Source organism: Engystomops pustulosus, chromosome 5 (assembly GCF_040894005.1).
Source record: "Engystomops pustulosus chromosome 5, aEngPut4.maternal, whole genome shotgun sequence".
NCBI lineage: Eukaryota > Metazoa > Chordata > Amphibia > Anura > Leptodactylidae > Engystomops > Engystomops pustulosus.
In genome coordinates, this window is record NC_092415.1 from 10,699,622 (window position 1) to 10,725,097 (window position 25,476).

Sequence of the window (25,476 nt, forward strand, 5' to 3'; positions counted from 1 at the left end):
CATCTGGAATTCACAATTTTTTCTACCTCAAATTCCAGATTCCCCTCCACAATAGATGGAGAAGGAGGGTCAGAAAGAGGCAAAACAGGCTCAACATAGCGCTTCAGAAGACTCTTATGGAAGGTGTTATGGACCCGCCACCCTGCTGGAAGTGTAATCTTGAAGGAAACCGGGTTAACAATATGCGTAACAACAAACGGACCCACAAACCTGGGAGCAAACTTCAAAGAGGGGACCTTCAATTTAAGGTTTTTCGTGGATAACCACACTTTATCCCCCACCACAAACGTATCGGAGTTAGTGCGCCTTCTTTCAGTTTGTTGGGCCATAGAATTTTGTGCCCTCTGAATATTCCCCCGAACCTGTGACCAGAGTGAGCGCAACTTGGATGTAATAGCTTCCGCTCGAGGAATATTAGAGACAGGCACAGATGAAAAAGAGAAACGAGGATGAAAACCATAATTGCAGAAAAACGGAGATACCTGTGTGGAAGAACTACTGTGGTTATTAATAGCAAATTCTGCCAACGGAAGGAATTTCACCCACTGGTCCTGACTGTCCGAGACAAAGAGTCGCAGATATTGAATCATCTCCTGATTCATCCTCTCGGACTGACCATTAGACTCAGGGTGAAACGCCGACGAGAACGATAAATTAACTTCCAGTCTAGAACAAAATGCTCGCCAAAATTTGGAAACAAATTGTACGCCCCTATCTGACACAATATCATCTGGTATACCATGGAGGCGTACAATATTCTGTATAAACAATTCAGCTAATTCTTCAGCTGAAGGTAACTTTTTTAATGGAACAAAGTGTCCCATTTTAGAGAAACGGTCCACTACTACCCAAACCACTGTACAGCCTTGAGACGCTGGCAGATCAGTGACAAAGTCCATAGACACTTTAGACCACGGCCTGGTGGGAACTGAAAGCGGAAGAAGAGGCCCCTCAGGACGTCTCCTGGGAGTCTTTCCTCGCGCACAGACCTGACAGGCTTGGACAAATGCGTGCACATCCTTAGTCATGTGAGGCCACCAGTAACTTCTCTTCAAGAGATCCAAGGTACTCCGCATTCCCGGATGACCTGCCAACACCGAGCAATGCGTCTCCTCCAACACTCTCAAACGACAAGAAAGAGGAACAAATAATTTGCCTTCCGGAAGGTCTTTAGGTGCAGATCTTTGTCCTGCTAAAATTTGAGAGGAGAGGTGGGAGGAGACAGCTGCCAGCACAACCCCTGGAGACAAAATATTACTGTCAGTAGCCTCTGGAAGCTCAGGAGTCCCGAAGCTACGGGACAAGGCATCAGCCTTCACATTTTTTGACCCAGGTCGGTAGGTGACCACAAAATTGAAGCGAGAGAAAAACAAGGCCCACCTAGCCTGACGTGAGTTCAAACGTTTAGCAGTATCCAAATATACTAAGTTCTTATGATCCGTGAGCACAGTGATCGGATGAAGAGCTCCCTCCAAAAAGTGTCGCCAGACTTCAAATGCCCACTTAATGGCAAGGAGCTCTCGATTACCAATATCATAATTCCTCTCACAAGAGGAAAACTTTCTAGAGAAATATGCACAGGGCCTAAGTCTGGTGAGAGTGGAGGACCCCTGAGACAACACTGCACCAACTCCTACCTCGGAGGCATCCACCTCCACAACAAATGGTAGAGAGAGGTCAGGTTGAACCAAGACTGGGGCTGACGAGAATGCCGCTTTTAAAGTTTCAAACGCTGAGCAAGCGGCAGGGGACCAATTGTTCGGATCAGCACCCTTACGGGTTAGATCCGTGAGGGGTTTGGCGATCACGGAAAAGTTCTTTATAAAGTTCCGATAATAGTTAGCGAAACCTAAAAAACGTTGTAGGGCCTTAAGATTGGTAGGCCGAACCCAGTCCGTGAGCGCCTGAACCTTACTCGGATCCATCTGTACATCAGAGGGAGTCACAACATAACCTAAGAAGGAAACCTTCTGGACGCAAAAAACACACTTTTCCAGCTTAGCGAAGAGGTGGTTTTTGCGCAACCTGGTAAGTACTTGGCGGAGGTGTTGCTGGTGAGAAACCATATCAGGAGAGAAAATCAAAATATCGTCTAGATAAACCACCATAAACACACCGATGTAATCATGAAAGATGGAGTTCATAAACCCTTGAAAAACCGCTGGGGCATTACTCAAACCAAAGGGCATAACCAGGTATTCAAAGTGTCCCAAAGGTGTATTAAATGCGGTTTTCCACTCATCCCCTTCCCGGATCCGAATCAGGTTATAAGCCCCTCTGAGATCTAATTTGGAGAAAACTTGGGCCCCAGAAACCTGATTTAAGAGATCCGGGATCAAGGGGAGAGGACCTGAGTTTTTTACCGTTATCTTGTTTAATTCTCGATAATCAATACACGGCCGTAAACCACCGTCTTTTTTCTCAACAAAAAAGAACCCGGCCCCAGTGGGCGACTCAGAAGGACGGATATGTCCGATTGCCAAACTCTCATCAATATAACTCTTCAGTGCCTCCCGTTCAGGTACCGACAGGTTATATATACGACCCTTTGGCAATCTAGCATCAGGAAGAAGGTCAATTTTACAATCAAACTCCCTGTGAGGAGGAAGTACTTGGGATAAGGGTTTTGAAAACACATCTGAGTAATCAGAGAGAAAACCTGGAAGACTCTGATCTTCCGCCACTACTGTACATAATGAAACTCTGGACAGGTGATCCTTACAGTGAGGACCCCAATGAACCAGCTCCAGAGTTTCCCAATTGATTACCGGATTATGGATCCGGAGCCAGGGTAGACCAAGAATGACATTTTCAGACAGGTTTTCCATAACTAGGAAAGAACACCATTCTACATGCATAGCTCCTACCATAAGTTTTATCTGCGGGGTTCGGAATTTAATCAACCCTGCCTGTAGAGGGGTCAAATCCGCACCCGACATCTGGATAGGAGTGGACAATGGAATCAATGACATGCGAAACTGAGAGACAAAACTATAATCAATTAAATTAGACGCAGCACCTGAATCCAAAAAGGCGCGACCAGTGCAGGAAACAGACTGAAACTTAATAGTACAAGGTAAATACATTCTAGACACAATTGGGAGTACCTGAGCTCCTAAGCAGTCCCCCCGACTACTGCTTAGGAGCGGAAGTTTTCCTGCTGCTGCCTCTTGGAACAGGTGTTGACCTGATGATCAGGACTTCCACAGTAGAAACAAAGATGATGTCTCATTCGATGTTGCTTCCGCTGTGCAGGAGAGATGCTATCCAGCTCCATGGATTCCAATTCTGGACTACCCGGAGACAGATTGGCCGCTGGCTGATAGTCAGAGGACACCCGAGGTGATCGCCTGGATCTTAGGCGACGATCAACTCGGATGACCAGAGTCATAGCATCATCTAATGTCTGAGGCTCGGCATAAGCTAAGACTAAGTCCTGTACTCGGTCTGACAGTCCGGACATAAATTGGTCCTTTAGGGCGCAGTCATTCCATTGCGAGTCAGTCACATACTGTCTGAACTGGGCACAATAATCTTCTGCTGTCCGTTTTCCCTGACACAGAGATCTAAGGTGGGAAACTGCAAGTGCTCGGCGGTCAGGTTCGTCATAAATCTGGCCTAAAGCAGAAAAAAAAGCGTCAAGAGAAGAACGGGATGGAGAGTCAGGTGGGAGAGAAAAAGCCCAATTTTGCGGATCCCCACGCAACAGGGAAATTACCACGCCCACCCTTTGAATCTCTGTGCCCGATGAACGAGGGCGTAAAGAAAAGTAAAGTTTACAGCCCTCCCGAAATGAAAAAAATTTCTTACGGTCACCAAAAAACACATCAGGGAGAGGAACCTTAGGTTCAGGCATGGGTGGCAGTGGATCCTGCGGTGATGTCTGTTGTGGAACCTGCATAGATTCCTGAATTTGGAGACGGGAAGCTAGATCCTGAACAAGCTGAGTTAGGGTCTGGACCTGAGCGACCACAGCTGACAAAGGCTCCATGGAAGGAGAGAATGTAGCAGGTCGGATACAGGATGCAGACCTGTGAGGGGCCAGTGTTTCTGTTAGGATTGGGTACACAAAAGACAGGGGATAGTGTGCCCTGAGCTTGCCCCAGCCTCTGTCCCTTCCTATAGCCCCCCCACGCTAAACCGTGGGGCGACTACTTGAAGACTCGGAATACTCTGGTTTAAGTGCGGGAAGGGATATACAAACAGACTGACGAACATAAAACACAAAAGAATCGTAAACTAGCCGGAGTCACAACGGGAGGGTACGTCAATAGCAAAGTCAGTAAGCAAATAGTCAATGTCAAAAACTAGCCGAGGTAACAACAATACAGATACAGAGCAATACAACCTAGTGCAGCAAGCAAGTGGAGAAAGAGATTTCAAACACTGGCACAGGTGACTAGTGAAGCTGCAATTTATGCAGCCAGAACTCCACCTCCAGAACCTGATAGGAGCTGGACAGCATCTGGGAATTAACCCCTCACGGTGCAGAACAACAGGCACCAAGCAGAGGTTCAAGTCCCAGCCACTCCTAGACAGCGCGAGATCTTAGCAGCCGCTGCCCAGGACGAGAGGTGGAGTTTGCGCGGACACGCGCCGGGGTTCGGAGAACGCTGCTGGCACCACCAGAAGTCCCAGCATTCTCCCTAGCGAACCTGACAACTATACTGAGAAATATCCAAGAGAAAACATTACACATTTTATCAGTTCGTCTCCCATCATTGGTCCCTTGTTGATTAAGCAGCCCCATAAAATAGACAAACACATTAGAGATCTCACAATCAGTAGTATTTAGAAGAAATCAGTACAATCATTGGAGCAGTATAGCCTAAGGGATTTCAAAAAAATTTTGAAATTTAACAAAAACAACATTGTTCCATATATTCGTTGTGTTGAAAGTCCCAGAATACAACTGAAAGGGCGATACATGTTACTTCCATCTGCCTTCCTTTCAGGTGGCCAAGCCAGGGAAGAGGGTTTTCCTGTGTTGAGACACAGCAGTCCCTCATCTATAGAGAACTACCGTGTAAGTCAATGTCTGACCCATTAAATAGCCTTGAGCCATCACAGGGATGTTTCTCTGTACACAGCAGATTCATTGTTCCATCAATCATCACCACATCATTAGTTGGAGTGAAGAATAAAGACTATTTCTTTCCCCTTCTACGTGGTTAGTCATGGCATGAGACCATGTTCAGAAAGGGTCAATACATGCACCAAAGAGGCAATTCTCATAATTTTGGACATTTTGTTATTAATGTTACAATAAAAATAAGCCCAAATTAGTTTTTAATGCCTTACCAGATGTAGGAAATACATATGTAATGTAAACTGCAGGGATTGTTGGCTATCTGGAGAGATGTGGAACCATACCATTGTCTACGTTGTAAGTATCAGGAAGACTATGAAACATGAACTCTCGATCTAAGTCTGCAATGGCATTTGGAAATCTTTTAACCTGAAGAGCTTTCTGCTCTATGTATAGATTTGCTCCACATCCCCTGCTCTCTGCTCTGAGTAACAGCTGTTGTTGGATTCCATTTGGTTACTACAACAGCAACAAAGAGGTGGAGCTCTTAACAGTAGAAAGCTCTTCAGGCTAAAAGACCACAAAGGAGCCCTTGAAGAGCTACAGGCTAGAAATAAAATCTCAATTTTCATAGTCTTGCTGCTACTAAAAACATGCAGAAAGGAATGATTACACAACTCTCAAGGGGCAAGACCTAACACTGGATGCAGACTACCTCACCACTCCCTCTAGTATTTCAAAGTTGAATAGAGAAGAAATACAAAAGTAATCATCTCGTAAACAAAGCTTCAGATACTTTGGATGAATAATTCCAAACACAAATACATTTTTTGGCCAGGTCAACCTTAAGGGTTAAGCTACATTTCTCTCTTAATTGCAGAGTCCATTAGGTGTACAGCACAAAGCCCAGACGTTGTATCCAATTACCGATCTCCAGAGAACCACCAACTAGAAATCTGCCCGGATTTGAATTAAAAAATAGTCTTTGTGATTAGGTGAAGTAATGATCCAAGAGAGATTAGTTCTGTTCAGATCGTACTCATTAAAAAAAAAATCTAATTGTGAAGCCTCAATATCCATCTTAACTCTTTCAAGGTGTTTGGCGCCTGGTGGGGCTGATAAGTTTTTAAAAATGTTGGTCATTAAATGAGAAATGATCTAGGAATTAATTATTGAGGCAGAGAGATCAAAGCGAAGGATGATTATCAACCCAGTGATCTTCATGGGCGAGAACAGACTGTAATTATGTACAGTTTGAGAAACCATCACAAATTCTCATCTTATTCATCAATTAGGAGCTTTTTGTCCAACTTCCAAAAGAACCAGCGGAGTATGGAAAACACAGCACACATCAAACAGAATAAGAAAAATCCATAACCTACAAGGAGGATTACGACGTGCAAATCGGAGGGCTCTGTAGATGAGAATTTGGCCAAACATTTCAAAAACAAATGGATCCAAGGTGAAAAAAACATTCTGGTATGAAGGTTTTAAATGGAAAATGCAACGACTGTATAAAGAGTTAATATTCTGAAATTTTACAACGAGGGTCTTTCATTTTAAAGAAAGGGGCTCCATAGAAAAGATTAAAATGAGGCTCCTCTCTGGTTGAGCTTCTAACCAGGAGACATTCTGATCCCCTCTAATGTCCAATGGATTTATTGCTACCACCATCTTTAAATTGTTGGGTTTGTCTAGTAGAGCGATAAAGGTTGGAAGCACTTTCATTCCGAGGTATATTAGGTTTCCAAGCACTTGGACCCAAATCTAGTCTTGTTCTAATGTCCAAGTCAAGGCATTTGGTTCTGGGATGGAGCTTAAAATACCAATTCCGTAAAGAGTTTGGAATAAAGGGCAGCAGACTTGTTTAATAAGTCATTACTACGAGATCCCGGCAAAAGGCAATGGACATGTTTAAAATGTTATTAATATCGGTTCCTTTTAACAGATGAGGAGATAAAATGGCCATTTTTGATGATATTAAATCATCAAGTGCTATGAACATATCATTAATAACGGTTCCTTGGAAAAGATATCAGTACTGGTAATTATTTTAAGGCCCTTGGGACACAATGGTTCTGGTAAAAAGGGGATGGGTTTTGTCCAAAAACTGATCTCTAGGGATACATTATGTTTTTTAGTGGACTTTCCTTTTAAAGCATAACTAGTTCATTTTGACATATGTTGGGGCTGATAAGAAGGACTATGGGCATGTCCAACCCATTATTCTATGGAAGAAATATAAGGGCTAGTGTAAAGGTAGATGGATGTGTCCATCAACAACATTGAGAAATGTGAACTTGTCCAAGAAGTCATAACTGTTGCTTTCTATGGATTCACAATGGTTCCAGTAAGAAAGACAGTTGACAAGTCTAAAAAACAGATTACTGCAAGTTCCATGGGATACATGTTGGATCTGCCTAAGAAGTACTATGGACATGTCTTTACTATTGGTTCTTTGACATAGATGACATATCGATGTGGAGAACTGTGGATATAATCCACTAGTCATTATTAGATCCTTAGGACTCGTGAGGAATCTTTTTAAAAAAAAAGTTCCTTGGGGCACATGATAGTATCATAGTATCATAGTATATAAGGCTGGAAGGAGACGCAAGTCCATCAAGTCCAACCTTCAAGAATTAAATAAATGTTTTATCCCCATAACCCGTGATATTTTTTCTCTCCAGAAAGTCATCCAGGCCTCTCTTGAACATGTACATAGAGTCGGCCATAACAACCTCCTGCGGCAGAGAGTTCCATAGTCTCACTGCTCTTACAGTAAAGAACCTTTGTCTATGGTGATGGTAGAACCGCCTCTCCTGTAGGTGTAGAGGATGCCCCTGTCTATGGTGATGGTAGAACCGCCTCTCCTCTAGGCGCAGAGGATGCCCCCTTGTCCTGGTCACAGGCCTAGGTATAAAAAGATCTTTGGAGAGATCCTTGTACTGTCCGTTCAGGTATTTGTACATTGTAATGAGGTCTCCCCTCAGTCGTCTTTTTTCTAAACTGAATAATCACAAATTTTGTAATCTGTCAGTGTATTCTAGTCCCCCCATTCCCCTAATAATCCTGGTTGCTCTCCTCTGCACCCGTTCCAGCTCTACTATATCCTTTTTATATACTGGTGCCCAAAACTGTACACAATATTCCATGTGTGGTCTGACCAGGGATTTGTATAAGGGCAGAACTATGTCTTTATCATGAGAATCTATTCCTCTCTTGATACATCCCATTATTTTATTTGCTTTAGCAGCAGCCACCTGGCTCTGGTCACTAAAATTAAGTTTACCATCCACCAATACGAAACAACAGGAGAATCAGGAAGGGAGAGAGAAGGGAGGTGAAGGTATCAAACCTATATACCAAGTAAGTCCAGATCCATGTGGTACGTAATAAAGTGTGGGATATCGCCATCCCGGACAGTGGAGGTCCACTTCATCTATCCTTTTGTTCATTGGTAAGGTATTATCTCTACCTGTTTGTGCACATTACCTATGTTTATGCATGTTAGCAGCTGTGTGCCACTTTACACCTGTTGCCTTCATTATATGTACCATCTGTCCTTACCTATTACATGTGCATGCTTTGTCCATGTGTAATTCCTCCTATGTCTGCCCGGGGTGACGACTTTCTCATTTGTTGTCGCCGCCTTGCACTGTCATTCCCCCTCAGCATTGTCTGAGGATTCTCATCCTGCTTTTATCATTATGTCTTAAATAGTCATTAATAAAGTATTTTTTACTGCAATTATCCAGACTCAATTTGGTCTTTCATAGTGCTTCCCTTTACCCCTCTTTCCCTGTCCCTCCTTAAAGGGGTACCTTTTGTTTTTTTCATCCACCAATACGCCCAAGTCCTTTTCAGCTTCAGTTTTACTAAGTAATTGACCGTTTAGAACATAATTGTACTTTTTGTTTCCATGGCCCAAGTGAATAACTTTACATTTATCTACATTAAACCTCATCAACCATTTCTCTGCCCACTCCTCAAGCTTCCACAAATCCCTCTGTAATGCTAAACTATCGACCTCAGTATTTATTACTTTACACAGCTTAGTATCATCTGCAAATATTGAAACTTGACTGTGTAAACCCACTACAAGGTCATTAATAAAAATATTAAAAAGAAGTGGCCCCAATACTGACCCATGTGGCACTCCACTGGTAACATCAACCCAATCTGAGAATGTGCCATTAATGACCACCCTCTGTTTTCTATCACTAAGCCAATTACTTACCCAGATACACAGATTTTCTCCTATTCCCAGCAGTCTCATTTTATATACCAACCTTTTATGTGGCACGGTGTCAAATGCCTTTGAGAAGTCCAGATATACAACATCCACAGCGTCCCCCAGATCCAGTCTTAGGTTTGATAAGATTGACTATGGACCTTTTAATGCTAACATTTTGTTGCGAATGGCTTAGTGGAACAGTTGCACAGCGGACATTTTCAACAAGACATCTTTAGGTCATTGAGGTACCCAATGGTTGTGGTTAAAAGGAATTACTGTTGGTTTCTATGGACACATCTCCCATAAATTTATGACAAGTCATTAATGTTGGTTCCTTGGACTAGATGATATACAAGTGGAATAAACACGGCAAGAGATATTAGATACTTGAGGGACCCAATGGGTCTTGTAAAGAAGACAGTTGACTTGTTAGACTAGTTAGTGTCCGCTAGAATCCAATGAGTATCTGAAGACTATGGACATTGTTAATTTCTCATTACTAGTTCCTTGGAACATTCCGTGGGTCTAGCAAGGGGGAGACTGGACCAAATTTGAAAGTATTAAATCTCTGGGGCACATGATGGGTCTAGGGCACGCCCAACATCTATTAACCAGAAACCCATTATAACAGAACAGTGCAGGTCTTGGACTTAAAGGGGTATTCCGGGAATATGAACGTCTGACACAAAAACCAGTGATGATATAACTAAATGAATACAACAATACTCAATGTCATTAGTCCCAAAACGGAGCTTAAATAATTTGATTTTATGATTTACAAAGTTTATGGCCTCTCTAAAGTAGGTGGAGTTATTACTAAGATGGCCGCCACTGGAAACTACAAGTCCCATGATCCTTTAGTTCTCAGTAACTCCTCCTACCACTTATGTTCTGATGATATAACAAACTTTCTTGCTCTGTTACCATAGTAATGATGTGTAACTGCCATCACCACAACACTGACCATACTGGATGCACTTCAACCAACAACAGCCAAACATAGTGGGGATCACATGACCTGCCCAGGCAGGTGTAGGACATGTGATGTGAACATGTGACCGGCGGCCATCTTCTGTCCTGCAACGGACGTGCAGAGGAAATTAACGGACTGATTAAAGGGCCAGTAGCATTTTAATTCTCCATTACAGTCTATGTCACCAGCATTTTCTGCTGAGGGGAGCAAAATTTTAAATAACAACTAATTACATATAAGCTTATATTTTGAGTGCCCACTTGTATATGAATTATGCTGATTCCTGGAATACCCCTTTAAGGTACATGGCATCTCAAACAAATCCTTACTATTGGTTCTTTGGGACACAAACAGTCTGGACATATAACAAGTCAAAGTCCAATTAACTAAATTGATCATCATTCTATGTTCGTTATTAAGGTGCAAAAACTCCATATGGATCTAATAACAATGTACAAGTCTGCTCCCAGCTAAGAAGAATATGGAAAACAGTAAGATGTCAGATGAGATGTGTCATGGTCATGATGAGATGTTCCTCACAAATTAACATTTCAACAGGAAGTGTTATTCTGCCCCCGAGTCCTGTGAGCCTCCAGTGGTCCTGCCATGCACGTGTTATGGCGTGTTCATAGCGTGTGCCGTGTGCGAGCGGGTCACCTGTAATGGAATCCAGCAGTGTAAGTATCATTTTCGCTGCATGCTTGATTAAGGGAGGCTGCTGGCTCTCAGAAGGATCTTGAGCTCTGTCAAGTGTGTCTGATTTGAGACCTTCCTCGGGATGCGAGTCAGTCTTGCTTGGAGGGACAGCAGCGTATGAAGGTTTCAGTTGATCTGTGACATAATAAAGGCCATTTTTCAGTAAGTCACACAATGTCACCTTCCAACAGGCCTCAAAAAAAAATTTCCAGTCCTGCCTGGAATGACTGTTCAAATGAAGACACAATCACCTTTAATATTTTACGGCATGCATTTTTTAATTAATTTTTAATTTTTTTTTAATTAAAGCGATAGTTAGAATGACAATATAACAAAGGATAGTGTGACAATAATATCTATGTATGTTTAATTAGTTATAGTTTTTATAATATTTTGTAAATTTTTATTTACAGCCAAAAATTCTCATGTAGAACACGACTTAATTTTTATTTTCATTGACCTACATACATACATACATACATACATACATACATACATATATATATATAAAACAAAAAACACACGTTTCTTAAGAACTATGCAATTTTCCTCCCTTTGTTTACAGTATAACAATTTTTCTCTTATTTACCTTGACATCATTTTAACAAAATTTTTGTTCATTTTAACAAAATTCATGTTCATTGAGACTATTCACTAATATTAGTTTTAGACACTTTTTAAATTAATGCTTTATTGCAAAATGTCAAATTACAAACGTTAAGCAACACCAAAAGACATTTTTCACGTTGACAATTTCCACTTATTTACAAAAATGTAATTTCTAATTTTTCTACACGTTATTTATACATTTACTAGAATGATCTAGTTCTAATTGATTCTTAACTCAAAAATGTCTAAAATAAAATTCTTGATTATGATAAAGTTATTAAAAGGAGGAAACCAAAAAAATAAAAAAAAAAAATACACAGAATATTTTATTTCCCTGTGGGATCAGCGATGGGTCCGTTTCGCACCGGATGCCTCTGGGTAGCCCAGTCCTATAGAAGAGCCGGTTATGTCTATGCTGTAGACTCCTCTGGGACGGCTTGAGATTTTCGATATTATATTAACTCCATCACAGGAGTAACGCAAGTGGTTTACTCCATCTAATCAGAAAGTAAGCCACATAATAGGCGCAGGGGTGAGAGGGTCACCGGGGGTTAAGATAAGGTCACACTATGTCTAGAGCGGAACCTGAAAGATTTAGAACTCGATGCAATCTTAATAAATTCTACTATAAATCTCCCAGGGCTTTGGACTATATATATTATAGAGATTGTTGCTGCTCTCATCTGATAGACCCTACACATACGTCTTGAACGAAGGCGATTTAGCTCTGGAGGTTCAAATGCACATGGAATCCATAAAACTTGTGGCCACATTAAAGGGATATTTTTACCACTTCTTTAGGATTGGTTATTATCAGATTAGTGCTGGTCCTACTGCAATCATATGGCTACAAGGCCATTTATGCATCACTTTTCTACAGACAGCTGTAGGGTAAGGTGGCTTGGTTAACATTAAAGGGAATGTGTCAGCAGGTGTGACCATGACGACTGCAGCCAGTTAGGTTTTGTTCCTCAAGAGATGTGTAATCAAACCTTAGTTTATGTTGTTAGTAGCAGCAGGACTGTGTAATATGAACTTATATTCCGTCATTGTGTGTTCTGCAAGTGCATTGGGGGTGTGTCCTACCACAGATGTGTTGTGCGACAGTGTTTGGTACTATCCATGGAGAGATGTGCAACTATACCTTTGTGTATAGTAAGTAGCAGCAGGACTGTTGTACATTAATCTGCATCTGCAGCTTCTACAAGGGCTATAGGCAGGTATTTTTTAACCTGAAGAGCTTTCTGCACTTTACTACAGAAGTCTCAGAGCAGAGGGGAGGACTGTGAAGCAACTGAATGAGAGCAAAAAGCTCTTCAAACTGAGGCCAAAATTCAGTCCTTATGGGATCTGGATTTAGAATTCAGTCCTGCTGCTACTAACTTATACAAAAGTTTAATTACACATCCCTCCAGGCATGAAACTTAGCAGCAGTCTATCCGGTCATAACTTATAAAGGGAACCTGTCATCAGGTATGTAACACCAGCTGATTGGTGAGAGTGTAGGGAGTCAGTTGTCCTAGAACTGGCTCACAATTTACAATTGCAGATATTTGTAGATATTCATCATATCAAGTCTAAAACAATGGAACGGAACACTAATTTTACAATGTGGATAATGTTAGGGTGCAGGGCACAAATAACTAGAGGTATTTGGTTATGATAGAGCTCAAGTCTAGACCAGGGAGGCCGACAATGCACCAGACCTACCTCACTGATAGACCCAACACATCCTTATAAACCTATAAGAAGCTTTAATCTGCCTTAGTCATCTCCTGGTTGGTTGACTTGTCTACTGAATTTTGGTGCATCTGCTACATTTTAAGTCAGGCCCCTTTACCAAAAACCATTTCACTCCTTTCAAAAAATTATCGAGTTAAAGTCAGAAATCGCACCAGAAGAAGCAGACTTCTTTCATAGGAGTGACCTCATGGGTGACTTGCTTATTCACATAAGCAAAATTACGACGTGGACTACACTTTGCCTACAGGTCCCTATAATAGTCCATCAAGAATGGCTGAGGTCTCAGGAGTTCGGGAGCCCATTGTGGTGGCCTTGACCTCAATATCTTGTACTTATGCTTGAAATATGTAATAGTGTTTTTTTTTTTTTACCAAAATTGGTGAGGATACTGACTAAATCTTAAAATTTGAGGGATTGTCCAAAACAATGACCACTGCCACCACCAAACCAATCAACACACCAGGTTCCATGGATTTGATTAGCAGTAAAAATTTGAAAAAAAACAAAAACCGCCATTTACTACATACTATATCTAAGCATCAATATCATCGAATCAAGTCAAACCAACAGTAAAAATTGGGTTTTCTAGGTTACTTTACACCAATAAACTATACATAGTATAAGTCAATTGGTTTGGTTGCGACAAGTGACACCACTACCGATCATCTACAGTAGGTATCGGTGCTCGGGAAAACTCTACAGTATGGTCAAAGCAGGAGGTAGACCTTTTCATTCATATGTAGGACATCATGCAATCACTCCATTACATCTCTGCATTTAGGAGAATTTGATTGGTTAAGAGCTCAGGCCACATATGACATCACACCATGAAGATCTCCAAACGAAGACCAAGTGCGAAAATGTATAATGACAGAATGGGGAAAAAAAAAAAAAGGAAGGATGGGAGAGTAGACCTGCACTAATGGCTGCACGATCCATGCTGACCACTTTCCAGTCATCACTGATGACACAATGTCAATGACTTACATGAAGCAAAGTTGGGTTTGTAGCAATTTAAACCCAATCTGACACATAAGAATTGGGGACTGCAAATCCCTCAGAGAGGTGCACTGGTTATGACTGGTTATTCCCTTCCATGGGTTGGCAGGAGATCACCACCCTGGTAAGTGCCATAGTAGTAGGGGATGTGGAGCCAGGTCGGGCACGTGCAGTAGCACTTCATTCCTACATGAGCTTAAGGGGCCCCAGTTCTGGTGATCTCTGGTATTTCCATGAGTAGAACAATAAGGGGCTGATCCCCTAAACTGGAGAGGCTAAAGTTTGCCCCATTAAGCAGAGAAGTGCTGCCATCCCCAGGAGCCATTTTGGGACTCGAAACACGTCAGAAAAACATGAAACATGTGGAGTTAATACAGTTTTAATGGGTTGAAGAATAAAGCCTTGGACACAACACAGCGCTGGATGATTTTTTTTTTCTCTACTAATGAAGTGCTGCAGTACCACATGCAGCCTGTAGGCAGGGGAGGCAATGTTTAAAGTCCTGAAAAAAAATATATATATATGGTATTTACTTGAGTATAAGCCGAGGTACCACCAAAAACTGGAAAAACCTATTGACTCGAGTACAAGCTGAGGGTGGGAAATGCATTGGTCACAGCCTCCCAGTATATAGCCTGCCAACCCCTTTTCAGTATGTATATAGCCTGCAAGCCCATTTAAGTATATAGGCTGCCAGCCCCCTGTTGTCATGCCGAAGGTCCACAGCAGCTCCATGGCCGCGCCTCTTCTGATTTCATGCCGCACGGAGCTGTCAGGGTCCGGCCGGGATAAAAACAGAAGAGGCGCGGCCACGGACCTGCGGCATGAAGATGAAGAGGAGCTGCCCGGGCCGTCGGAATGGTGAGTAGTAAGTTTATTTTTTTGTATACCCGAGTATAAGCCGAGTGTGGAATTTTTAGCACAAAAATTGTGCTGAAAAACTCGACTTATACTCGAGTACATACGGTATATATTTTTGAAATATTACAATTGTCCTTTAAGAATAGTTACAAAGATGCTGAGTGAACATACACACTGCAAGATAATAAGCAAAAGCAAATAATATTAAAACTGCAAATTTCAGAACTCTTTTAAATAATTAATTACCTTATAGTTTAATGCAAATATTTTGAAAATTAAACGGTAATGAAAAGGGAAGGGATAATCCGGGGACACTTAACCACAGTCACTGTGGATCTGATTAACTTCCCAAATTTGTTTTCTGTGGCCTCCTTCCTTCCTAAAATCAACTTATAAAATTATGCAAATGAGTCAGTAAGACTATACAGCAGCACCTCTGGTCTGGCCCCACAGGCTGTTACATTGCAGCAGCATATCTCAGCCTCACCCTCACACTTACTGTAATCTAAGCAGCAGCCAGCATACAGTGCTCTTACACAGTGTAACAGCCTGTGAATCTACAGTGCAGAGGGGCTCTGGTAACACGCCCATAGCTTTTCAGGCTCATTTAAAGTTGATTTTAGCAGGAAGGAGGCTATAGATGAATACAAGATTACCACAGTCCCGGTACCTGAACCTGAGTAATGTCCTTGGTTTATCAGGATGGATTTTGATGGTAGATTTCCCTTAAAGTATCTGTCGGTAGATTTTTCCTGATCCGGCTCGGAGGATCATTCATTGAGTTTTTTTTTTCTGCTTGTGTAAGGATCAGGAAACACATCATCACCCATGAGTCGCGGGGACGTTGATGAATTACAGAGACCCCAATAGAGATTTCATTGTTTCCCTATAGGAAAGTCACTGAAAGTCACCTTGTGACCAATATAACGTGCGTCGCCACAGAAATCCTGCGGCGCAACCCCCTGCTCTATATATAGATCCAAACCTGATGTAATACAAATAGTCTAATACAAGATATAACAATATATTATAATAAGAAAAGCATCAACACAAAAGTAAACATTTAGGAAAAGATTTGCAAGTAGTAATAAGCAAACCCGTTCAAAAAGAGCAGAACTGAACCCGAACCCCACATCAGTGCTGGCTCGAGGATGCCCTCTTTAATGGTTTCTGTTATAGTCAATTTGCCCCTGGTAGGGCTTTATTTATCATAGTTTACAGCAAACTTGTCACCACGAATTTGAATTTTAGTTCCTGACAGTCTCCAATAGGCTATTCTATGGTTATCATTGCCTTTGTCAGCATTCTGAATCATTTCAGTAGTTTATATAATTTTATTTCACATTACCTGGCTCCCTGCCAGCAGCAGGGAGTCCTGGGGGAGGAGGGAGCTGCAACCTGTGTGTGCCTGTGTCTTAGTTTCCTCCCCACTCATCCAGCTCCCTTCCTACTTCCTGTCATGTGCATCAAGCAGGAAGGGGAGGGGAGGAAGGGGGATGGTGTGGAGGGGAGGAAGAATACATGAGAAGATACAGGCCACAGGGGCTGCAGCTGCTTTTTGTAAAATATTCTGTGGTTTAAGAATTAAGGCAAAAGTACAAAACCTAATTATATCATGTGCTCCTTGGCCATGGAAAGGAGCAACAGGAATCCAAAGGTTAGTACCAAAAACGATGGAGAGCTCAGTAGGAGATACATGGACAGAAGCTGCTGGAGACAATACGTTTCTATCTCACCCCAAGTGCTTTATTCATCATTTCTCCTCCACAGTTCTTTATAATGTTCCATTTGAACACTGCTGATACTTCTGAATGAGAGATTTATGGAGCAGATTCCGTCTATAGTCTATAGGCAGTGTATGGGAGGCGACATAGCAGCGAGTCTCCAACCACCAGCTCTGAGACAACTGATAGTTAGTGACAGAGCCTGCAGAGGGGAAAACTGCTGAACACTACAGAAAACAAACCATATCAAGTCCTGAAAAAGTATTTTCAGTCGTGTACATAGTGTACTGCTAATTTATGGAAAATCTCCGGTTAGGTGCGCTCAAAGAACTACCGCTTCCCAAAATTGAACATGGGCTTTAATTAAAAATATATGAGATATGTAGAAGATATATGGATGTATCAAAGCCCATAATAAAAATATGCATATGAAAAAATAAACTGACATAAGTAGAGAAAACAGTAAAGATAAAAAGTAAAGAATAATTAAGTAAAAATCAAATATCACAATATCAAGTTAAGCTTAGTCATTAGTGTTGGTTACCGCTTGGGTGTTTATAAAATGTACAGTATGACAGGTCTAGCAAAGCTTAGAGGGGTTGTCCAAATAAACGGACACGGGATAGGGGATGAGTTTGAGGTCACCGTGGGTCAGAATGATGGGTTCTGGAGAATTTAGAAGGACCAAATGTCTGTGTGAATGGAGCAGTGGTGGCTGCTCCATTCACTTCCATGATGCCTTGTCCTGCACAAGCCCTGGTGGCCTGTGGTCCACTGAACAAGAGGTTCATTCATAGAGAAATTTTCACTCTCTCTTTCTCCCAACTGGTCCCAATTCTCATTAAGGTAAGTTCACATTGGGTGACATGTATTTTTTTTTTTTGGCCATAATTGAGACTTTTTTGTGCCTTGTATATGAGCTGGTCTTTTTTTCTTTTGATACAGGATTATTTTTTCCTGCGCTTTTTTTGGCAAGTTTTGTTGCAAAAGTCTCAAATCCACATGGGGGTTATGTACAGGAGTGAACACCATTGTAAATTTTTAATAGGAGGCCGTGGCCTGCATTTGTAAACACTATTAACATCTCAGAGATGATGACATATGAGGTTGCGGTCACACGTGGGGTTTGCGATGCAGTTTTAAATGCATTGCAGAGACTCATGCGTTTTCCATGTTATCATGCATTTGGCTGGAAAGAGTTTCTCTTCATTGTTGGAAATGTAATCTCCTGTGTTATCATTTTCACAGCTGCTTACACTTCCAGCAATGAAGAAGCAGTATAATGCCCTAGTGTGACAGGTAGGTGTAGCTGGACTTCACTAGTGCTGCAATCCTTCCTCTGCACCTGCTCTGGACCAGGTGTAAATGTGTGCATGAAGGGGGGAAAAAAAAAAAAAAAAACCCACAAAAATAGAGAAAAATAAATAAATAAATAAATAAATACAGATACACAAGGCAAATGTCACACGGAACATTTGGAAAATAAAGATCCATAAAACGCAACGCGGGAGGTGCAGACATAGGCGTAGTAGAAAAAGTCAAAAGTCTCAAAAAGAAAAAAAAAAAAGGAAAAAAAAAAAAAAACAGCAACAGAAATAATGGTACACGTCCCGTATTGTGTTCGTCAGGTTTGTTATCTATGGCAGTAACAGAAGGAAAGATCCAAAGAAATCTGAAGGGAATTGAAGCTTAAGAGGAAATCTACCACCAGAAGTAGATGTGATGGTAGATGCCTCCTGCCTCTGCCCTAATCTGTAATCATGGAACCCAACTTGTCAAAAACCTTATTTTAGTAATATGTAAATTACCTGCAGAGGCTTTTGGGTGTGTCCTAGTCTGGCCGGGCACTGGTATCTAAGGATAGTACACGCCCCAGTAGCCTCTGCAGTTAATTTACATATTACTAAATTTAAACAAGTTGGGTTCCAAGATTATTAAATTACAGATTAGGGCAGGAGGCATCTACCATCACATCTACTTCTGTAGATACCTCATGGTGGGTTTCCTTTAAGCAGAAACCCCCGATACAAGAGTAACTTATCCCCCATCTGAGTTTGGCGATACAAGACCTTAAACTTGTTCTATAACCAACCAGCTCATAACTCGGCCTTCTCCATGTTCTCCCAGAGCAGAAATTTGCGTTCCATCCATATTCATCAAGTGATGACATCATCCCGATCCCGTACCCCACCCTCATCCCTTACGCTCCTCGGCAGAAGTCTCCGCCATCTTGTTAGTCAAACATTTTTAGATTTCCAGTGGCATTCATTTTCTGTAAAGTGTTCTCGCTTCCTGCTAAGCCAATTATCCAGGAATGATTGCGATGTCAGCTCTCTCCAACACAAGAAGCCGCTTTTGACTTTTCTAGTGGTTCTTCCTTCATCACGCGCACACACACCGCCGTGCGAGGCGACTGCGTAAAGACAGACCACGCAGTTCTCTGCCAAGAGGACCTTCGTGGCGCGTACACAACCCTCAAGTGGGAACTTTACATTAAGCAGCTAATGGGGCCTGACGAGTCTCCATGTATAGGACAGAGGAGGACTCTGTACAGAAATAGTAAGCCAAGTAGGGGTTACTAATCGTTCCCAATTATCACATGAAGCACTTGATGCGACACTCATGTCAATTATGGAAGAAAAAGACAAGACATGAGGCTATTCTGCACCAGCCCAGGCTTTTAGGTTCTAAATTAATAAATGTGCCCCTCTGTTACCATTTTCTTCTAAGGGTCTGAATCACGTTTTTGCCGGCTTTCACACAACAGAAAATCGGGGGGTGTGGCCGTCAGAAAACCTGACGGATTCGGAAAAACCGCAGAATTTAAAAACAGAATTGTGTCGCAAAATCAATTACTCACATGCACCAGGAATAGGTTGGTGAACTCGGGCAGACCTTGGCGCAGCAGCGACACCTGGTGGACATTGTGCGCACGACCTTAATGAATCGCCCGGAAGACCCGAATCCTCGTCGGAGAACACGCAGCTGGATCGCAACAGGACCGGGTAAGTAAATGTGCCCCAGAATGTTGCATTTATCTCCTCCTCTAACTCCTCTACAGAGTATCGAAATCTTTCTACATACAGACACCACTAGAGGGAGCTGTTTTGGAGAACCATTTAAACAATACTGAATTCGGTGGTCGTTGTTGTGAGCAGTGGTGGATTTTGGGGACCATATTGTAAGACTAAAGCACAGTGCGATTACAAATTAAGATGCAAGTAATTTATTGCTCCCTGCTCCGCCTCTAATCCATTTTAAAACCTTATCTGGGAGAACTAGTTGCATCCCACCAATATGTGGAGCCTCCTAATCTACTGGGCCCCACACAAGGGTGTTAAACTAGAGTGGGCAATCCTACTATATGCATTACAGCAGCTGTGGAAGCAGTTCACTGCTCATCACCATAGAATTGCAGGTTCATTCTACTAGAGTGGTCATAGATTTGCAAAGAGCCCATAGAAATTTCTGTAATTCTCTATCAGTAGGGGGTGTGATGCCCATGTGACCCAGACATATTGCCAGATTGGCGACCGATGCCATGTGATGCCCATGGTAACTGGCCATTGATGCCCCCCCCTGCGTCAATTTGCTAAACTGGCTGTCAACCTGGCCAATCATAGCCATAGCTAGCGGCATCAATTTGGCACCCATTCTAACAGACAATCCAGCAATATTCCCGAGTCTCGCCGAGCCCAAACCTCGAACATGAACGGAAACCTTTAACGCTCCAGAAGTGATGTGCGGACCCTTGTACCCGGATCCGCTGGTTTTAACCCTTTACACACCGAACACAAACCCGACACTGGCTTCTAAAATGGGTTGATTCGTTAACACATGTGATCAGGGCCAAAATGCATGCCCGTCGCCATTTTGCCTGGGATCTGGTCACTCCCTGTAATATCAAGGGGAGCAGTAAGACCCTCAGAAAAAATGGTGATACACCGGTAAGTACTTTTGACTTTGCCAAAAGCATGTAAAAGATAACACCAGTGATCCATGCCAGCACCGATCGCGGGCATCACCAACAAGGAAATGGTCAAACTCCAAACATTAGTTTTCAGCTCGTTCACGTCCGTGTACTCGAATTTGTACCGAGAGTTATGAAAAAAAAAAAAAAAGTGGCTGGGTGGGGGCTGCTTAAAAAAAGATGAACTTGCCTTTCGACGCCCTCCGGGTGTCCTGCGCTGCTGTCGCTCCGGTCCGTATGTCATGTAAATAAACATGGCCGCCGGAGCAGTGCTAGATTCAGCTTCCAGTCAGCGTGAACAAAAACTAAGAAGTCATGCTCTAAAGAACCATCTCCAACCTTAAGAAATCTGAGTGACAGTGACAAACTCAACCCTGCTGCAACAAACAGACAAATATATTCTCAAATATAGGAGCCCCGATTGTTAAGAGACCCTTAAAAGGAACAATTGGATAATCTATGGTACAGGCCTGAAGGGAGGAGCAGGACTCATTTCCATTGCCCTCCTAGAACCTTGGTAGAATCTAGAGTCAGGTTTCCTCCTTAAGCCCTACTCCAGAAATAATCCAATGAATCAGGTGTTACTGGAGTGTTCCTTTAAGACATTCCCAATAGGATCCAAACCGGACTAGATTTAGGTTTCCTGATATTTATGGATGTTTAACTTTAAAGGGGTTTCCCAAATCTCTTCCATAAGACATGCTCTAAGTCAGATATCCCAATGTGCCTCTCAACATAGTCTGTCCTTACTAACAGAGACAGGAAGATGGGAGGGGGAGGGTGCAGGACGAGTCATAAATCTCCTGCTACAGCTCCTCCTATTCAGCAGCAATCATACAAGTAAACAAAGAATCAGAGAGTCTGCATACAGTAAGAAAGTAAGTAGCAGGACTGCTGTCTCACTTGATGAACATCCAGTAATCACCCAAAATGCACTTAAGGCACATGAGCAACTTATGTGAAAGAGTGGTCAACCCCTTTAAAAGGTACTTCCTTTAATTAACAAAGAAATTAGAACTCTTCCAAATCCATAGAACATTCATGCTTCGTTAAAACATTGCAAACTTTTTTGGCAAGATTTGATTCCGGTACAAACCAATATTGTTTTAGTTGTCCTGGAAATTCTTATGTGACCCCTCCAGTCCTCCAAAACTGTTTTGTTTCTAATAAAAAGATCCAGTCTTGTTTTGTAATATTTTTTATACATTTTTGAATTGTCAGTTTTCAATAAAATGATAACTGAACCTCACAAATGTTGCGCAAACGGAAAATAATAAAACCATCAAAAGGTCCTTTAAAATCAATGGTATTTTAGAGGATCCGTTTGCCTTTATTATTCTCGTATACAGGATTTATCCGAAACTAAATCAAAATATATTCATATCAGATGTAGACGAAGAGATCCGCTTGTCGACTCATGGCCAATGTGTTTAGATAAGGAAAAGATGAAGCAGTGTGAAATAGTTACTAGAGGAAGCTCAGTCTAGGGGCGGCTCCCCCTAGTGGTGAATGAAAGTAGAATTAATTCAACAATTTATTGAGATGGAATATTTAGTGCATCAGGAAAACTATTTAAATTTGCACCCAGATAAAGTGTAGAGACCCCTTTTAATTATAGAATTGTTGTCAACTTAGTTACAAATGTAAAAGGGTCTAAAAAAGTGACCCAAAGTGACAAGCCATAACTTTATCATTGATTGGGGGTGGGTATGACACTCTGGAACACCAACAAATACTGACAATTAAGAAAATCACAGCCCTGGTTTACTGCATAGTACGGCCCCTACATTCTAACGATAAGACCAGTATAATATGTAGTGAGAACTTAGTGGCAGATTTATCTGCAGCACCCCTACAGGGGAAAGTGGGCATTACACTTCTCCCCCAGGGATGGATGTGATTTGTAGCTGCTGTCTGCTCTGAATAACAGGTGATCTTTCTGCATCTCCATCACATCTTAAACCCTGCTGTAACTCACATTAGATTTTCTTTAGAAGGATTTTGGATTATATTTTGGAGCAGCAGAGCCGAGTTTGTCATCCTACCGGATATCAATTATTTTTCTTCAAAAATACTAAACCTTCTAATACGTTTTCTCAGTGCAAATGAGAAACAGAGGACACTCAGCTCTGCTACATTTTGCTCTGAAGCAGAACCCATGGACAGGCGGTGGAGTTTAATCGCAGCCTAGTAGCAGGTTTTATCTTTATACACATGAGATCTCAGGGGAAGAGCAGAATTTGGCTGTGCAGCAGAGTGGAGAAGACTGACTGCCGAGCGCCAGGACTGGGAGAAGGATCTCAGCGTCTTGTTTATGTGAAGGAACGTCTGGTAAAGCGAAAAACTCAGAATCGGAACAAATCAGCAGGAAAAAAAAAAAGCAAAAAAATTTAATATTCATGACCAGACTCTTAAAAAGGGTCTCAGAATCGCACGTTATCCAACCCCAGAATAGGCAATAAGCATCTGGGGGGCCACCAGCAGTCGTGTGCATGGAGGTCGTAATGCCTATGCTACTACTCCATACAAAGTCTATGGGAGAGGCAATTATTAAAAAGATATGTATGAGCGACCATCACTACATTCAAGCAGCAAACATCCATTGAACATCCCAAGCAACTCCAACAGCACAGGTGATAAGTAATTATTTTGTGACAACCCCTTTAAGATTGGGTATGATATAACATAACATTTTCTTACTCCGGTGCATCCAATATGATAAAACATGGGGCATGTAGCTCCCGGGCAAACCTGAAACAGTGACGTAACACAAGACAGTGGGATCTGACTACACCTCATAAATGTAGTCTGTAACCATGGAGTTACACTGCTCTGCATAGCAGCTGTATACATGATATTATACATGTATACGCACAGAGCATAACGATCAATTCAGATCATTTTATATATTGTGTGTGGGGGGGGGGGGGGGGATGTGGTGAACATTTTTCTAATGTACTTCATTAACAAATTCGACAGCTCTGAGAAGGGAGGATTAACCCCTTCACTTTTAGCTTGACCTTTGAAAGTACTGCTCACAGCATACTACAGCCAGGGAGAGAGCAGAAAGAGTTAACACCCACAGCTGTGTAACAAACAGGAGAGGAGAGAGAGAGCGGTCTTCAATCCTGTAGACAGATTTGCCTTAGTAATGGAGAGGAAACATTGTAACTAAGTGGCACATCGCAGTCTGTTCCTTTACAAACGAAGGAGAATTTCTTAATGCAGTATATTAGAAAAACATTCACAACCCTCCCCCCACACACACATCAAAAATCATCTGAAGTCACTGTTACACCTTATGGCATATGCACTGGTATAACCATTATAAGATTTAGCTCCTACAGTTTCCTTGAAGGCCGGAGAAATTAAAGTGGTGGCCCTGCGTCATGACTCTTTGGGTTCATGCCTAGAGGCCAGGAAGCTTCAGACACTTTTTGGAGATATGAATGGCCACCCGCTGTTCAGGCTATGAGCTGGGGGTTAATAGACCCCCCCACACACACACACACTCTGGACATAGGTGAATATACATCCAGTATATGGAATATCTGGATCAAAATATCAATGATGAAATGGTATGAAGCAGCACTCCACCATGAAGCATGCATCAATCACATTGATGGTGGAATAAATACTTCATTTTTTCACTACTTTTGGAGTGCTGCTTCATACCGTTTCATCATTTGTATCTGGTGGGTCGTGTCGGACCCCTTGTGAAGACCTGCACCCGACCTTTTGCATGGTGCCGTTTTAATACCTCTCTTTTTGGATCAAAATATCAATCTAGCATGTTATCAGGACAGCCCACTGCACACACTGTCTACATGTCCAGTTCCTACGGTAGAAGCTCTACACATGGTATCGTAGCTTCACGTCATTGATCTTGGTTGGAGAAAGCCTATACACCCTGCACCACTACCCTTATACACCCTGCACCACTACCCTTATACACCCTGCACCACTACCCTTATACACCCTGCACCACTACCCTTATACACCCTGCACCACTACCCTTATACACCCTGCACCACTACCCTTATACACCCTGCACCACTACCCTTATACACCCTGCACCACTACCCTTATACACCCTGCACCACTACCCTTATACACCCTGCACCACTACCCTTATACACCCTGCACCACTACCCTTATACACCCTGCACCACTACCCTTATACACCCTGCACCACTACCCTTATACACCCTGCACCCTACCCTTATACACCCTGCACCCTACCCTTATACACCCTGCACCCTACCCTTATACACCCTGCACCCTACCCTTATACACCCTGCACCCCACCCTTATACACCCTGCACCCCACCCTTATACACCCTGCACCACTACCCTTATACACCCTGCACCCTACCCTTATACACTCTGCACCCTACCCTTATACACCCTGCACCCCACCCTTATATACCCTGCACCACTACCCTTATACACCCTGCACCCTACCCTTATACACCCTGCACCCTACCCTTATACACCCTGCACCACACCCTTATACAGGCTGCACCACACCCTTATACAGGCTGCACCACACCCTTATACAGGCTGCACCACACCCTTATACAGGCTGCACCACACCCTTATACAGGCTGCACCACACCCTTATACAGGCTGCAC

At 42.4% G+C, this 25,476-nt stretch overlaps 1 protein-coding gene across 3 annotated transcripts in view; it reads right to left on the minus strand.

The window, feature by feature from the left end:
- The window catches only part of KHDRBS3 (KH RNA binding domain containing, signal transduction associated 3), an 89,428-nt gene that overhangs the window by 56,137 nt on the left and 7,815 nt on the right, over window positions 1–25,476 (minus strand). For 2 of the 3 annotated variants that reach the window (XM_072151144.1, XM_072151143.1), the window contains exon 2: window positions 10,897–11,070. The exons of the other annotated variant lie outside the window; for it this stretch is intronic. In XM_072151144.1, coding sequence (XP_072007245.1) covers window positions 10,897–11,070 — 174 coding nt within the window. The remainder of the gene's footprint in view (window positions 1–10,896; window positions 11,071–25,476) is intronic. 3 annotated transcript variants of the gene reach the window in all.